General features: G+C 42.4%; 2 protein-coding genes across 4 annotated transcripts in view; one reads left to right on the forward strand and one right to left on the reverse strand.

Moving 5' to 3' along the window:
* Positions 1-4,315, reverse strand: part of Znf605 (zinc finger protein 605) — a 19,710-nt gene extending 15,395 nt beyond the window's left edge. The window contains 1 exon segment of the mRNA XM_036171680.1: positions 4,140-4,315. Within this exon segment, the coding sequence (XP_036027573.1) occupies positions 4,140-4,315 (176 nt within the window).
* Positions 4,072-15,416, forward strand: Znf26 (zinc finger protein 26). 3 transcript variants are annotated; one of them, XM_036171763.1, is made up of 4 exons: positions 4,072-4,484; positions 6,373-6,499; positions 6,751-6,846; positions 13,694-15,416. In XM_036171763.1, exons 1-4 carry the CDS (start codon positions 4,452-4,454, stop codon positions 15,058-15,060), a joined length of 1,623 nt encoding a protein of 540 aa, XP_036027656.1. In that variant the 5' UTR covers positions 4,072-4,451; the 3' UTR covers positions 15,061-15,416. The 3 variants fall into 3 exon arrangements, with proteins under 3 accessions (XP_036027656.1, XP_036027657.1, XP_036027659.1); XM_036171764.1 differs by having other exon boundaries at positions 6,391-6,499; XM_036171766.1 differs by lacking the exon at positions 4,072-4,484 and having other exon boundaries at positions 6,430-6,615.
* The last annotated feature ends 406 nt before the right edge of the window (positions 15,417-15,822 follow it).

Genomic DNA, 15,822 nt, shown 5'->3' on the forward strand with positions numbered 1-15,822 from the left:
GTCTAAGGCTCCGCGCTGGCTCCGACCAGTGTCTGAAGGTTCTGGGGTCGCCAAGGACCACGACGGTCCTTGCTGTCCCTTCCCCCGCTTCACCAGCGCTTACAGTGAACCTGACAGCCTCAGGGTGGACGCGATCCGACAGTGGAAGTGTCCATACAGGACTACATTTCCCAGAGTTCCACTTGGAGCAAAAGTGCCTGGAACTGAAGAGTGGGCTTCATCAGCCCCAGAAAACCTCTCAACACAGCCCAACTTACATGCTTGCAGGGAGGCGTTGGCGTTATTTCTGTTCCCTAGTCTCTTATCGATCCTGTGTTTGAATATTCATAGTCCAGTAGCACTGAGCAAAAAGAACGGAAATAAACGAAACGAGAATTTAAGGGAAAATAAAATACAGCTCTGGAAAGAAGAAAATTACTGAATTAGAGCTGGAGATTTAGCTCAGTTGGTAGAGTGATTGCCCATCATGCAGGAAACCCTGGGTTCTATTCCTAGCACCGCACAAATTGATCTAAGCCTGTAATCCTATCACGGGGGATCTGAAGGCAGGAAGATCAGAAGCTCAAGATCATTCTCAGCTACACAGTGAGCTCAAGGCCAGCTTGGAAGACAGGAGACATGTCTTAAGACGGGGAAAAAAACAAACAACAGCAACAACAAAACTAATTATAAAAGCAGACATCAACAAGTTAAAGTGTAAAAAAAGCAAAACATGATTCATTCACATTAAGAAAACAAAAGCTTAGTAAATTGCTTTTACCAAAAGACGTGGAAAAGCAGAAAAACAATACACAATCGTGAAAAAATGGAAGAACGCACAGAAGACAAATGCTAATGAAGTAATATTTTGCTCAATTTATGTTAATAAGTTTTTTTTGTTGTTGTTGTTTTTGTTTGGTTTTTCAAGACAAGGTCTCCCTGTGTAACAGTTCTGGCTGTCTTGGAGCTCACTTTGTAGAAGAGGCTGGTCTTGAACTCACAGAGTCTGCCTCTGGCTTCTAAGTGATCGGATTAAAGGTGTGTGCCACCTGGCATGTTAATGAGTTTGAAGCCTAATTATCAGCAATGGTAGGGACAGAGACACAGCTGCAGTTACAGCCTGAGGCGTTCCCTTCTCTATGTGAACGCTACTCAGGTAAAACTTGACCCTGGTTTCTAATTTCATGATTAGCCAGTTTTAAGCAGAGTGAGGTTTTATGAAAAAGATCTTATTAGCTATGCATAATGGGTTTCATTATAACATTTTCTTACATGTATTTTGGCCATGCTCCTCCCTTACCCACTCTTGTCCCCCACTCCCATTGATCTCCTTCCTTCCCAACTAGTCCCCTCCTACTTTCATATATATATATAAAGCAGACCTGGTTGTCCGGTTCTCCCAGCATACCTCAGTCCCTACATGTTACAGGGTATGGCTGGCACACCACATCCCTACCCTAAACTCTCCAGCCCATCGACTCTTCCCTATATAACCCAGCCATTTGGTTATGCCGGTCCTTTTTACCCTTTTTCTTTTTGGCCTCTTGGACTCCTGGGTCTCTTGTCTCCCCTCCACCCTCTCCTCACATGGCCTGGCTCAGGGCTGTGTTCACTCTGGACTTTCTCGGGTGTCTCTGCTCCTGGCTGTGCTCGCCTTCATATCTACAATAAAGTTTATAACCTCTGTAGCCACAGGCTTTTAAAATTTACACTATTGTTATACAGTATTTATTATTGTTAGTGTGTTGTGTTCGTGATTTATGGAGAAGGATACACACATGCCACAGAGTGTGTATGAGGTCAGAGAACAACTTTGTGGAGTTGGTTTCTACCTTTACTTGAGTTTCAGGGATTAAACTCAGGTCATTATGTTTGCATAGGAAAAATCTTCACTGCTGAACATCTCACCAGCCCAAGCCACAGACTTTTGATCGGGGTTATACTACCAGCCTGAATTCTCTCTCTTGGGGCAGGCCTAGAGTTTAATAAAAAGGAAGTTGTTATTCCTGTGACAGGAAGTTGTTATTCCTGTGACAGGCCTCCTACTATTTCACTAGTGTGCACAGCCTGGCAAGTTGGTAGTTCTGCACACAGGGTCCTGTGGTGATGTTTTGCTTGTGCTCTAACAAATAAAGCTTGCCTGGAGGTCAGAGTGTGCAGCTTACCACTAGTTAGTTAACCATAGAGGCCAGGCCGTGGTGGCACACGCCTTTGATCATCGCAGCACTTGGGAGGAGGAAAGAGAAAGTCATAAGGCAGGCAGAGACAGGAGCTCAGCCCTTTCAGCCTGAGGAGTTGTGAGGTGAGAGGTGACTGTGGCTGGCTCCTTTGTCTCTCTGATCTTTCAGCATTTACCCTGATATCTGGCTCCAGGTTTTTATTATTAAGACAATTAGAATTTGTGCTATAGGGTCCACAATTGACTGTTGGTAAAAATACATTTTTAAAAGAGATTTTTATGCATGATGATAAGAGAAGGAAAGAGATACTCATGAAGAAACATACACCAGAAGTACTGGTCTGGACTTCTCCAAGATGCTCTTTGCAAGGTCCTGGTGGTAACTGTATATAAGATTTTAAAAATACATTATTTATTTGTTCTTGTGTGTTTATGAGCATGCATGCATATGCTATGACATACATGTAGAGATCAGAGGACAACTTGTGGGAGTTGAATCTCTCCTTCCATCTTGTACCCAGAGATAGATGATTCAGATCACTAGGCAAATGTCCTTTATTTGATAAGCCATCTTATCCACCCTGCATTTAGGATTTTGGAAGCTTTTGTCATGTCATTGTTTAGTGGGTTCTCAGGGAACCTCCAGAGCCCCTTCCTTCAGCTTACCTCTATTCCTTAGGGACTCTACCTCTTGGTGCAGAGCCAGGGTTTCCCTGGTTCTTTCCTAATGCTCCTTTCAGCTTTTCCTTCTAGCCCATCTCCATCCCTTTGTGATACCTCAGGGTGACCCACAGAAACACTCTCTACCAAGAACCCCAAAGCCACCACATTTGGCTAGGAACCAGAGCAGGCAACAGCAACACCCACACAACAAAGATGAGATCAGAGATCTCCACCAAAAAACATTTCAGACATCATAACTCCAGATGCTTAGACCCCAAAATAAAAACACAAACTTGCCGGGCGGTGGTGGTGCATGCCTGTAATCCCAGCACTTGGGAGGCAGAGCCAGGCAGATCTCTGTGAGTTCGAGGCCAGCCTGGTCTACAGAGCGAGATCCAGGACAGGCACCAAAACAACACAGAGAAACCCTGTCTTGGGAAAAAAACCAAAAACCAAAACAACAACAACAACAACAAACCCCCCCAAAAAACCCAAAAACAAAAAACCACAAACTTGACTAGCCAAGGCAATATACCTTCTACAGAAGTCAACAACCCTATTGTAATAGGTGACCAGAAAAGCAATTTCGCTGAATCACAAAACCAGGACTTCAAAATAGGAATTATGGATATGTTCAAGGACCTTAAAGGGGATATGAATAATAACTAATGAAGACCATGAAAATACAGTTGATGAACTAATAAAACTTCAATTCAAGACATGAACGTAGAATTTATCTTAAGATTCATTTTGGACAGAGTTTACCTTTCCATGTGTTTTTGTTTTTCTTCACATTCACAGTAGTTTTTCCTTTAATGAAGCTAGCTACTGTTGTTATTTGGTGCACCGATACAACCGTATACAACCTAGTGAGTCACGAAGCGTCCCGTGCTTTCCTCTAACCCCCAATCTATGGTGCTTTTTAATGCATTTATGTCTGCGTCGGCTTCCCCGGGACTTGAGTTACAGACGTGAGCCGACCTGTGGGTGTTGGAACTAAACCCAGGTCCTTAGGAGGAGCAGCCAGTGTTCTCAACCGCTGAGCCATCTTGAACTGTGTATTTTATCACGGCTGTGCTTAGTGTAGCCGCCGCCAGTCTCTTTACCGGTCCGAGAGGCGACTCCAGCGTTGGATTTGTTTTTGTTTGTTTGTTTGTTTTGGTATTTTTGAGACAGGGTCTCTTTATGTAGTCCTGGCTGACATCGAACTCACAGAAATCCTCCCGTTTATGTCTCCCGAGTGCTGGAACTTCAAGGCACGAGCGCGGAAACACGTGGGCTCTTGGGCAGCCTCTGTGAACTAGCCCCTCCGCAGCACGTTCCGCGAAATGAGCTTCTTTCCTTCAGGCGCGTGTGCAGGGAAAGAATGACGCGCTTCTTTGTGCGCCGCGCCGCTGCGCCTGCTCTTCCCCGCAGCACGCTTGCTGGACCGCTTCTGCCGGCATTGGGACCCGGAGCTAACGGTGGCCGGCCGGCTCCGGAGTCCGCGGCCATCCCGCTGCGTAGCTGAATCCCGGCGCAGCGGCGGGCTTGGTCGGAGCCTGGCTGTCCACCGACTCTGCTCTTCAGGATTACTGAGAGCTGGAACTCCGCTCTGTTGATTCGAGCCCGGAGGCCGTACCTCCCACCTATGGCCGCCGAAGCGCGGTTGGCTTCCTTCTGGGTAAGTAGGTTCGCTTTAAAAAAGCTGCCAGGACTCAGTCGGTGGTCGCATTCACTGCTTAAGTCGTGTCTAGACCTTGACGCTCTCCAGGTTCTGGGCCTCCAGAAACGCGCCTCCGTTTACTTGGACTCTGTTATCAAGTGCAGGTGGTCTTAAGGTAATTCTTGCAAATGAAGTCATCCTGCGTTGGACTTTATGCAGCTCTTCGGACCTCATCGAGTAAATCACCTCCTCCGCCCCCCTTTTCACTTGTTTTGAAAATACATATTCATTTAATGTCTTTTGCGTGCCGAGCCCTGAAGCGGGTCTCGTAAATTTTATGATTATTTTTTGAGACAGGGTCACATCATAAAGCTCTGGCTGGCATGGGACACTATGGCTGGCCTCAAACTCACAGAGCTCCACCTGCCTCTGCCTTCCGAGTGCTGGGATTAAAGGTGTGCATCACTGCCTGGCTTCATATTCCTTTTATATATTAGAGTTGACCTGGAACTTTCTATATAGATTAACTCATGGAGATTTGCCTGCCTCAGCCTTTTTGCCTATGGTTCTATCTATTCTATACAACATGTATCCTGGGTCTGCTTTTGTGTATTTGTGTACATGGTTGTTTCCCTCCACAAGACTGAGGCAAAAGTGCTGGGACTAAAGGTATGTACTGCCATGCCTGGCAAGCTATATAACCTCTTAACGGGTTTCTAATCTTTTTTTTTTTTTAATGATCTTTAAAGATTCATTTATTTATTATGTATACAGTATTCTGTCTGTACGTATCTCTGCAGGCCAGAAGAGGGCACCAGATCTCATTACAGATGGTTGTGAGCCACCATGTGGTTGCTGGGAATTGAACTCAGGACCTCTGGAAGAGCAGCCAGTACTTTTAACTGCTGAGCCATCTCTCCAGTCCTTCTGTTCTGTATTCTAAGTGGTGTTTACTGTATGTATCTCTTTATAGTGAGTACAGGTTATCCTCTATACATTTTTTCCTTCCATAATTAGACTTGGCCTAAAAGAAATAGACATTTCTGAATCTCTCTGTTGTTCCCTGCCAGCACCCGTTCCCAATATATGATGATTACTGTTCTCTTAGACTTGGATTACCAGGGCGTGGGAGCCACACAGGATAGAGCAGAAGACAGAAAGCCGTTTTCTGTCCTGCTCCAGTGCCTTTAGACTCCTGAAGGAGGAGGCTGAACTCTTAGGTTTACACTGTTGCTTCCCCCCGTTTTCCCAGGTGAATCTCATCCTTATCACCTCCTGAATTCTCTTTCCATCCCATTACTTTGGGTGAACTGTTTAGATGACTAAGTAGAGCTGAGTCTCGGTGCTTACTGAGAATGGTTCTATCCATTCTGCACAACATATCCTCTGGGTCTGCTTTTGTGTATTTGTGTACATGGTTGTTTCCCTCCACAAGACTGAAAACTTCCTAGTGACTGCTGTCTTGTACTCATCCTAAAATCCACAGAAAACCACAGAGTGTCTGGTACTTTTGTGATTGGGTGGTTGATTTTTTTTTTAAACTCATTTTATGTATATAGATGTTTTGCTTGTATATATGTCTATGTACCATGTGTATGCCTTGTGTTCACAGAGGCAAGAAGAAGGTATTGGATCCCTCAGAGCTGGAGTTAATAGACATCTGGGGATGCATCACTTGCTGTTTGGTTACTAGGCTCCAAACTTCAATCCTTAGGATTGAGCAGCAGATGTTCTCAACATTGAGCCATCACTTCAGACCCAATTTTCAACTCTTTTAAAAAGTAGATGGTGAACCAGGCTCAACAGACCATCTGGAGAGGAATAACTTTTCTTTTGAGTTTTCTGTATTCTTCACATGCTGCCTCCTGTGAGTAGGTCTAGTGCAACAGTGTGTGAATTCTTACAGGGGTTACTGTCATTCAAGGATGTGTCTGTGGAGCTATCAAGTGAAGAGTGGCAGCTACTGGACCCTGCACAGCAGCAGATGTATAGAGAGGTGACTCTGGAGAACTACAGCAACCTGCTCTCCGTGGGTGAGTCCAGCACCTCTGTCAACTCACCTGGAAGTCATAGCCTCCATTCCTTTTTCTTTTGTTATCTGACTTGAGACCTCTGAAGTGATTGATGATTATGAATTTGAACTTTACAGGTAAATGTTCTTTGGTGAATATTTGGTCTTCCTTTTTTTAAATTGTTGTTATTCCCAAGTGCAAATAAGCAGTTTTGTTTTGTGATTTACCCTTAGCAGTTTGGTCTGAATCCTTTTTGATTATTTCATTAACAGGGTGTCTTGATACCAAACCTGACTTAATCTTCAAGTTGGAGCAAGGAAAAGAACCGTGGGTAATAAATGCCAAAATGTCCACCCAGAGCTGTCCAGGTAGGTGATTGAGAACCAGGAAGATAGTATGTATGGAGGTAAATTGGCTGTTCCTTAGGTACTTGACAGTGGGATGGTGGTGTACCTAGAAACTCCTAAAAGTCCTCAACTGATGCATCTGACTTGGGATGAGATTATAGGTTTCTCAAGTCAGGCACTAATTGTCACCCCGAATGTTGGGTTCTCCTTCCCCCTTCAGCTCTGAGAGGTGCATGTGTACCTCTCTCTGTCAGAGTCTGCCTTCTGTGTTAGTTTCTTTCCTTTCAGTGGGCAGTTGGGCCTTGAGAATTTCTTCCCTCTTAATGTGACTTATGCCCCTTTTCTTCCCTGTTTAAAATTTTCTCTTCTGCCTTTGACAGTTAAATTACCTAAGACTTTACCCATGGGTGCATACCTTGCGTCATGTGTATCACTGAGTGATGCCTTCTCTTGCAGGCTATCTGCTGAGGTTCACCCCAAATTCAGCTGTCCTTCTCTGTACTGAAGCTATGGAAAAGCTCTCACAGTCTGAAAATTTGTTTCCTGCTATGGTTCTAAAACTAAAATTCACATATTCCTCCCTTCTCCTCCTGCATTTGGTCCTGGGTTTTATTTATCTGTAGGAGAGTTATGTGCTTTTCTAGACTTCAGTCTGGTATCAGAAATGGGAAAAAACTTATGTCTAAAGTCTCCGTTTGTCCTTGTTTCAGTCTGTTGTTGAGATAAAACATTGACCAAAAACAGCTCTAGGAGGAAAGGATTTATTTTGTTTACACTTCCAGGTCACTACTGGGACGAAAACCAGGGCGGGAACTTCAATAGAGACTCAAAGCAGCATCATATCGGACTGCTGCTTGCTGGCTTGTACAGTCCAGGACCACCTGCCCAAGGAATGTTATTACCCACAGTGGGCTGGGCCCTTCTGTATTAGTTAATAATCTAGAAAAATCCCTCACCGACGTGCCCATAGACCAGCCAGACAAAGGCAGTTTCAGCTGAGGCTTCTCTTCGATGAGTCTGCACTGTGTCAAGCTAACAATCAAGAGTAACCAGGACATCATTCTTTCAGTCTTTCCATTTTTGAAAAGACTACTGTGGTTGCATAGTCAATCCAGCATCCCGGACTCAGTAGGCTTGTTTTGGACTTGTATCTTTTCCTTTGTGACCCTGTCCACTGCTTGTTTCTGTTGGCATTTTGTTCTTTGAGGATTATGTTTTAACACATGTCTTCCTGTTACCCAGTCTAGAACAGTGTCACTGCGCACTTAGTTTACATTCTTAACCGTCTTCAGGAGCTCTTGCCTCTTTTTTGCTGTTGTACTAGATTTGTTTTTGAAAACATCTTATGATTAGTCTGGGAAAATACCCTGGTATTTTAATTATCTGATCCAGTCTAGTAAAATAACAGTATATAGCCTCAAATGACCAGTTGTCTGCTTAGAGCAGTTCTACACAGTGACTGCTTCAGAACTTGGCTGGTATCAGAAGTAGGCTTCCATCTGTTGTCCTCTTGTTACCCTAGGATGTTATGTTCTTCCTTTACACCTTCTTCAGCAGCCTCGCAGGACCCCCAGCGTCAGATACCACATACAGATATGGCAGGAACTTCTGAATCAAGTGGTTTTATTCTCTTTTTAGTTTTATTATTTTTAGAAGATTTTTAGATTTATTTTATAACTTTATGTGGGTGATTGTTTTGCTTGCATGGTGTTTTACCTGCATGTTTGTATGTATATGCACCATGTGCATGCCTTGTGCCTGAGGAGATCAGAAGAGAGCATTGGATCCCCTGGGATTGGAATTACAGATGGTTATGAGCCACCATGTGGGTACTGGGAATCAAACCTGGATCCTCTGAAAGAGCAAAAAGTTCTCTTATCACTGAGCCATCTCTGGAGCCATGTTATTTATTTTTGAGAAAGGGTTTCACTGTATAGCCCTGGATGGCCTGGAACTTCCTGTGTAGATCAAGCTGGTCTCAAACTCAAAAAAATCCTCCTGCCTATGCCTACTGGATGCTGGGATTAAAGGTATATGGCACATCTCATGTCTATTTCTTTTTATTTTATATATATGGGAATTTTGCCTGTGTATGTACCATGTGCATGCAATGCCTTTAGAGGCCAGAAGTGGGCATTGGATCCCCTGGAAGTAGAGTTAATAGTTGTTAGCTGCCATGTAGGTGTTGGGAATGAACCTGGGTCCTCTGCAAGAGCAGCAAGTATTCTTAACTGCTGAACCACCTCTCCAGCTCCACATCATTTATCGGCAAGCTCCATTTCAATGGTGTCTTGATTCTTTTGAAACCAGAAATCTGCCCACACATTTATCATTTATTTCCTCTCTCCCCCTTTCTCCTTTTCCCTCCTCTCTCTTTTGGTTCTAATTCTATCCCTCCTGTCTTTGCCCCTTGAATGGTGGGATTACAGGCCAGTGTCATCATGCCCAATTTTGCATTTTTAAAAATTCACATCTGTTCGAACCAGCCATGGTAAAAGGGGTGGATTGGCCTTCCAAGGGTAGTGACCTGCCTTCCTGTCCAGACCATTTGAATAGGAGGATGGCTATCTTTATCTATTCAGAGCTGCTGTGCAGAGGGTGGGGGGTATAGCTTGGGGGTAGATTTTTGGATATTAAGCATAGAGTGCCTTCTTTTCATCTGCATGTATAAAAAAATGCTCTTATATGAAATATGAGCATCCTTTCAGTCAGTACATATTTGGAGCCATAATTCAGCTTCAAGTCCAGGATCTCTTAGGATATTTGTGGTCCCATCTGATAGGTATGGGTGAAACTCTCATCATCTGAGTGAGTATAGTTAAGGTATAAGATGTCTATTCCAGGCATACTTAGGATTGTAAAAGGAGCTAGAATTTTTTTTTTTTTTTTTTTTTTGCCTTTTGAGACGGGTCTAACTATGTAGCCCTTGCTGGCCTAGAGCTTCCTATGTAGACCATGCTGAGATGCTCTTACCTCTGCCTCTGGAGCACAGGAATTATAGGTGTGTGATTCAGTGTACATCTATGGAACTAGAACCGGAAAGCTGTAAGAGAAACTTCTCACAGAAGGAAAGAAGATAACAACTGTCTTTGGTCAGATATACTCCCCTTTAGAAAAACGTGAGGAGCTTTCTCTTCATTGATATTGAGAACAGTTTCCTTAATGTCACAGCTTCAGGCGCTGCACTTTGATTTTTCATTCTGTCAAAACAATTTTTTTTAGAGAGAGAGAGAGAGAGACAGAGAGAGAGAGAGAGAGAGAGAGAGAGAGAGAGAGAGAGAGAGAGAGAGTGTGTGTGTGTGTGTGTGTGTGTGTGTGTGTGTGTGTGTGTGTGTGTGTGTGTGTGTGTGTGTAGGTACCCACAGAGGTCATCAGCTGGAGTTTCAGGTGTCTCTAAGCTTCCTGAGGTGGATCTTAACTCTGGTCCTCTGGTAGAATAGACTGCTAAGCTGTCTCTTTAGGCTTGCTATAATTTTAAAGTATTGAGAGTTAGGTGTCATAGACTGCTAGTAGCCTAGCCTTGAGGTTCCCTTTCATACTTAGCAAATTTCCAGTCTGTGTTTGTGTTTTGTTTCTGACCAGTTACGTTAAACCAGTAACTCAAAAAGTTAGCCAGACATGATGTTATGCCCTAGAAGATTTCATTTCTTCTAGCCATTGTTTTTTTTTTTTTAAAAATTATTGTTATTGAGTAGTCCCGGTTTTTAACTTATTCTTGAGTTTGGTGGCTTCATTTTTTTTTTTTGTTTGTTTGTTTTGTTTTTGTTTTTTGAGACAGGGTTTCTGTGTGTAGTTCCTGGAACTCACTTTGGAAACCAGGCTGGCGTTGAACTCACAGAGATCCGCCTGGCTCTGCCTCCGAGTGCTGGGATTAAAGGCGAGCGCCACCACTGCCCGGCGGCCTCACTCTTAAGTATAACCATAATCATTCCCTCTTCTCTCATTGGGATGAGCATATTTAGAGAAAAATTACATAGTGGGAAGAAAGCTGCTAAGCCAACACTTACAAATTCTTGTAAAGCATTGGTAATGTAGAAGGATATTCTCATGCCTCAACCTTTTGCTTGATTGTTCTAAATTAATTACTTGTTTCTGTTCATTGCTGTCCGTATAAGAATAATGTTTTGGTCCCAAAAATGAGCTGTGGTCTTGTTTCCTGAATGGTCTCATCTATAATGTCATTTTATACTTCCATAGACTATTGACCTACTTTTCACTGAGTACTGACTCAGATCTGTTTACTTATTGTTATCATTTGGATGTTACTGTACTCTAAAATGTAATAATTCCATAGCAATCTTTCATTTTCTTTCAGGGTATTTTTTTGCCAAGAGCAGCAGTACTTTGTAACTGGAACTGTTGATCCCTCTTCTCTCAGTTCCACATCAGCTCCATCCAGTTCTTTTTTCAGTGCATTCTAGAGCCCTCAGCTCTAGAGGTAGAATCTAATAATTATAGTGTCATGTGGGGCTACTACTACAAGGGCCTTCTAATGTGTTTCTGCTCATATTTATTTAATTTTGTGATGCTGGGTATCAAACAAAGGGCCTCATACGTGCTAGGCAAGCACATTATCACTGAGCTACCCCCTCATCCCCTTTCCTTTTAGTTTTATTTATTTTATTTCTTTTCCTTTTATTTTGAGACAGTGTTGTATTAATCTATCTTTGAAGCTCAAATTCTAGTTCAGTCTTCCTTTTAGCCTGCTATTGGAGCAGTCGCAGGCCAGTTCCACTAGGCCAAGCTCTGTTCTTTTCTTATTTATTTATTTATTTATTTATTTATTTTTTAAAAAAGATTTATTTATTTATTTATTATGTGTACAGAGAGGGCGCCAGATCTCATTATGGTCACTGGGAATTGAACTCAGGACCTCTGGAAGAGCAGTCGGTGCTCTTCACCTCTGAGCCACCTCTCCAGCCCTTCTTATTTATTTTTTACATGGCAACCAAACTCATGTTTTAAAAGCACAATAACTAATCAGGACCTTCTCTAATCAAACACCTTTTTTTTTTTTGAGCTGAGAATCGAACCCAGGACCTTGAGCTTGCTAGGCAAGTGCTCTACCACTGAGCTAAATCCCCAACCCTCAAACACCTTTTAAAGCAGAAACTTTTTGCTCCAGCCTAGTGTAGCGTGTTTCCTGCCTTTACTTTGCTCACTCAGTGGGTTGTGCCATCCCCCTCTCCCCTTAAACCATACCAAGCATACCTACTTCTTGGGAATTCTGTTTGGAGTATTTTCATGGTTCATTCATTCTCTTTTTCTCCTTTTTTTTTGTTTGATGTGTGTGTGTGTGTGTGTGTGTGTGTGTGTGTGTGTTTTGCTCAAATTCTATATCTTCCTGCCACCACCTCCTAAGTGCTATTATTTTATATATAGCACCTCTCAGTTCATATTTCTCTCCCTCCCCCACCTCTCTCTCTCTCTCTCTTGTTAGCCCTGGTTGCCCTGGAACTCGCTCTGTAGACGAGACTGTCCTTGAACTCAGAGCTTCGCCTGCCATGGCCTCCAAGTGCTGGGATTAAAGGCATGCATTGCTTGCTGTAGGTGGATTTTTTTGTCAGGACCATTGGCTCCCCAGTAATGACATGGAGACTTATTATTAATTATGAAAGCTTGGCTGAGATCTTAGGCTTGTTTCTAACTAGATCTTGTAACTTAAATTAACGTATTTCTACTAATTTACTTTCTACCTTGTGTCTTTCTTAACTCATCTATGTAGTACCCATCCTGCTTGCCATCTGGCTGGCGACTTCTTTCTTCTTCCCACTGTCCTCAGCCCTCAAAATCCTGCCTAGCTATTGGCTGTTCAGCTTTTTATTAACCAATCAGAGTGACACGTCTTCACAGTGTACAAAAAGGTTATTTCTCAACACACCACCATGCCCAGTTACAGTTCATTCTTTTTAATGTCTTATTGTCACAGATCTAAATGTCTTGTACTTACTCTGTATGATGTAGTTCACTTTTTAACTATATAGAATCTTGTGGCAATAAAATTCAGATTTAACATTTGTATGTATGTTTTAAAAAACATGTTTGGGTTTGGGGTGCTATATGTGCCACTGGACAAATGTAGAATTCATAGGATGACCTGTGGAAGTCAGTTCTTTCCTTCTATCATGTGAGTCCTGGGGCTGAAGTGGGTTTTAGACTAAGTGGCAAGTACCTTGACTCACTGAGCCATCTTGCCAGCCCAGCAAGTCTGTTGTTTTATTTCTTTTATTTGGGGGCAAGGAGTTTGATTTTTGAGACAAGTTCTCACTGTTGTAGCAAGGGTGGCCCAGAACTCAGAGATCTTGTCTCTGCTTCCCAAGTGCTGGGATTAAATGCATGTGCCATCCTGTCCAGCAAGTATATTTGTTAAAAACCCTTTTTAAAATGATTTTCAGCTGGGTGGTGGTGGCGCACGCCTGTAATCCCAGCACTTGGGAGGCAGAGGCAGGTGGATCTCTGTGAGTTCGAGGCCAGCCTGGTCTACAGAGCTAGATCCAGGACAGGCTCCAAAGCTACAGAGAAAACCCTGTCTCAAAAAAAAAAAACCAAAAAAAAAAAAAAAAAAAAAAAGATTTCCTCATGACCAGTTCACTACCAGTAATGAGGGAGGACCTTGTTTGTGTCTGGCTTTATTTACTTCCATCTCCCCCAGGCTCTGCCCACTTTCTTTGAAGTGGTGTCACAGGCCTCTTACCAAAGTGGAAAGATCTCCCACCCCCTGTAGTACTGGTGGTGTAATCCAGGACTTCATGTATTCTAAATGAGCCTCACCCACTAGTTACATGTGCCTCAGCCCATGCATGCTTTTCAAATCTCTTTAATTCTGTATCAGAATTAAAATCAGAACTGTTTTGTTTTTTCTTTCTAGAAGGCTGGAAAAAATGGTACCAGAAAAGTCAAGATGAAAATGTTCAGAGAAACTATACTCGTAATGGGTTTGGAAAACTTTTTACCAACAGAACCCATGTTTCTTCAAGGCAGAGACTCCATAAGTATAGCACACGTGGAGCAAATGTGATACAAAATTTGAGTTCAAGCAGAATTTCTGTAAAAAAGAATCCTGATCAATTTCATAGTTATAAAGACCCATATTTTTTTAAGCATCAAAAACGTTGTAGCTTAGAAAAAAATTGTATCTGTAATGAATGTGGAAAAGCTTTTCGTTGTAAATCACAGCTTGTTGTACATTTCAGAATTCATACAGGGGAGAGACCGTACAAATGCACATACTGTGAAAGAGCCTTCAGTGCCAAGTCAAACCTTAATGCTCATCAGAGAGTTCACACAGGAGAAAAGCCCTACTTATGTAATGAATGTGGAAAAGTTTTTTCTTTTAGGTCACAGCTCATTGTCCACCAAGAAGTTCACACAGGAGAGAAGCCCTATTGTTGCAATGAATGTGGGAAAGCCTACAGTTGGAAATCTCAGCTTATTTTACACCAGAGAAGTCACACAGGAGTAAAACCTTATGAATGCAATGAATGTGGGAAAGCATTTAGTTTGAAGTCCCCATTTATTGTTCATCAGAGAACTCACACAGAAGTGAAACCTCATAAATGCAATGAATGTGGGAAGGCATTCAGGAGTAAGTTCTACCTCCTTGTTCATACCAGAATGCACACAGGGGAGAAACCTTATCAATGCATTGATTGTGGGAAAACCTTCAATGCAAAAACACAACTCATTGTACACCAGGGAGTTCATACTGGGAAAAATCCTTTTGAGTGCAGTCAGTGTGGCAAAGCCTTTGGCCGGAAGGAGCAGCTCACTGCTCATTTGCGAGCTCATGCAGGAGAGAAACCCTATGGTTGTAACGAGTGTGGAAGGTCTTTCAGCAGCAAGTCATATCTTATTATACACAGGAGAACACATACAGGAGAGAAACCCTATGAATGTAGCTTATGTGAACGATCCTTCTATGGAAAATCACAGTTAATTATACACCAGAGAACTCATTCAACAGAAAAGCCATATGAATGCAATGAGTGTGAAAAAGCTTATTCCAGAAAGGCATCCCTTCAGATTCACCAGAAAATTCATTCTGGAGAGAAACCATTTAAGTGCAGTGAATGTGAGAAAGCTTTCACTCTGAAGTCCTCTCTCAGTGAACATCAGAGAGTTCATACACGAGAGAAACCCTGGAAATGCTCTGAATGTGGGAAATCCTTTTGTTGGAATTCAGGGCTTCGTATACATCGGAAAACTCACAAGGCAAACATCCAAGTGATAAAGTGAATGTTACACTCTTTCACAGGAGCTGGTGTGCCAGAGACCTTAGATGAGAATTCAGTCATAGTACATTTGAGAACAGTTATTGTAAAGAGGCTGCAAAAACTTTCACAAGTTAGGTACATAGATCTTGGCTAAGAAGAGAACTGAGGAATGAGGAATAATAAACATACCAAGTGTGATTGGTCCTGTCATAGAGATTTGTTCTCCCTGTAAGTTTACTAAGTCAAGGGAGGCTGGACTTGGTAGCTCACCTTTTACTCTAGCACTCTGGAGGCAGAGGTAGGTGGTGGATCGTGAGTCTGAGGCTCACCTGGTGTACATAGTGAATTCTAGGATAGCCAGGGCTATAATAGACTGTCTCAAAAAGCCAAAAACAAACAAACAAACAAACAAACAAACAAACAAGGGGATAGTTTTCCCACAGGGAGTGTTACATGGAAAGTTACATAATAAAACTTTGCATAGTAGAGTACAAAGTTCTAGGTTTTTTGTTTTTTTTTTTTGTTTTTTTTTTGTTTTTTTTTGTTTTTTTTTTGTGGGAGGGGGGAAGAGGCAGGGTCACATGTAGCTTAGGCTGGTCTCAAAGTGGATAAGTACTTGAATTCTCAATCTTATATTGTTACAAATGAAAAGGGGATTAACATATTTAAGCTTGAAGAAATAATTATTAAACTTGAAAAGTTTATCAAATGTATCAAAATACATAATAGAAAAGTTAAGTGGAGGAGCTTTAGACACCTGTAGAAATGCAGTTGTACTGATATG

The sequence above is a fragment of the Onychomys torridus genome, chromosome 22 (assembly GCF_903995425.1).
Source record: "Onychomys torridus chromosome 22, mOncTor1.1, whole genome shotgun sequence".
NCBI lineage: Eukaryota > Metazoa > Chordata > Mammalia > Rodentia > Cricetidae > Onychomys > Onychomys torridus.

Excerpts from the sequence above, each read along its gene's own strand:
- Znf26 (XM_036171763.1), top strand. The coding sequence starts at position 4,452 with ATGGCCGCCGAAGCGCGGTTGGCTTCCTTCTGG. Across the intron at positions 4,485-6,372 it reads CGCGGTTGGCTTCCTTCTGG|GGGTTACTGTCATTCAAGGA; the intron begins GTAAGTAGGTTC and ends GAATTCTTACAG. Across the intron at positions 6,847-13,693 it reads GTCCACCCAGAGCTGTCCAG|AAGGCTGGAAAAAATGGTAC; the intron begins GTAGGTGATTGA and ends TTTTCTTTCTAG.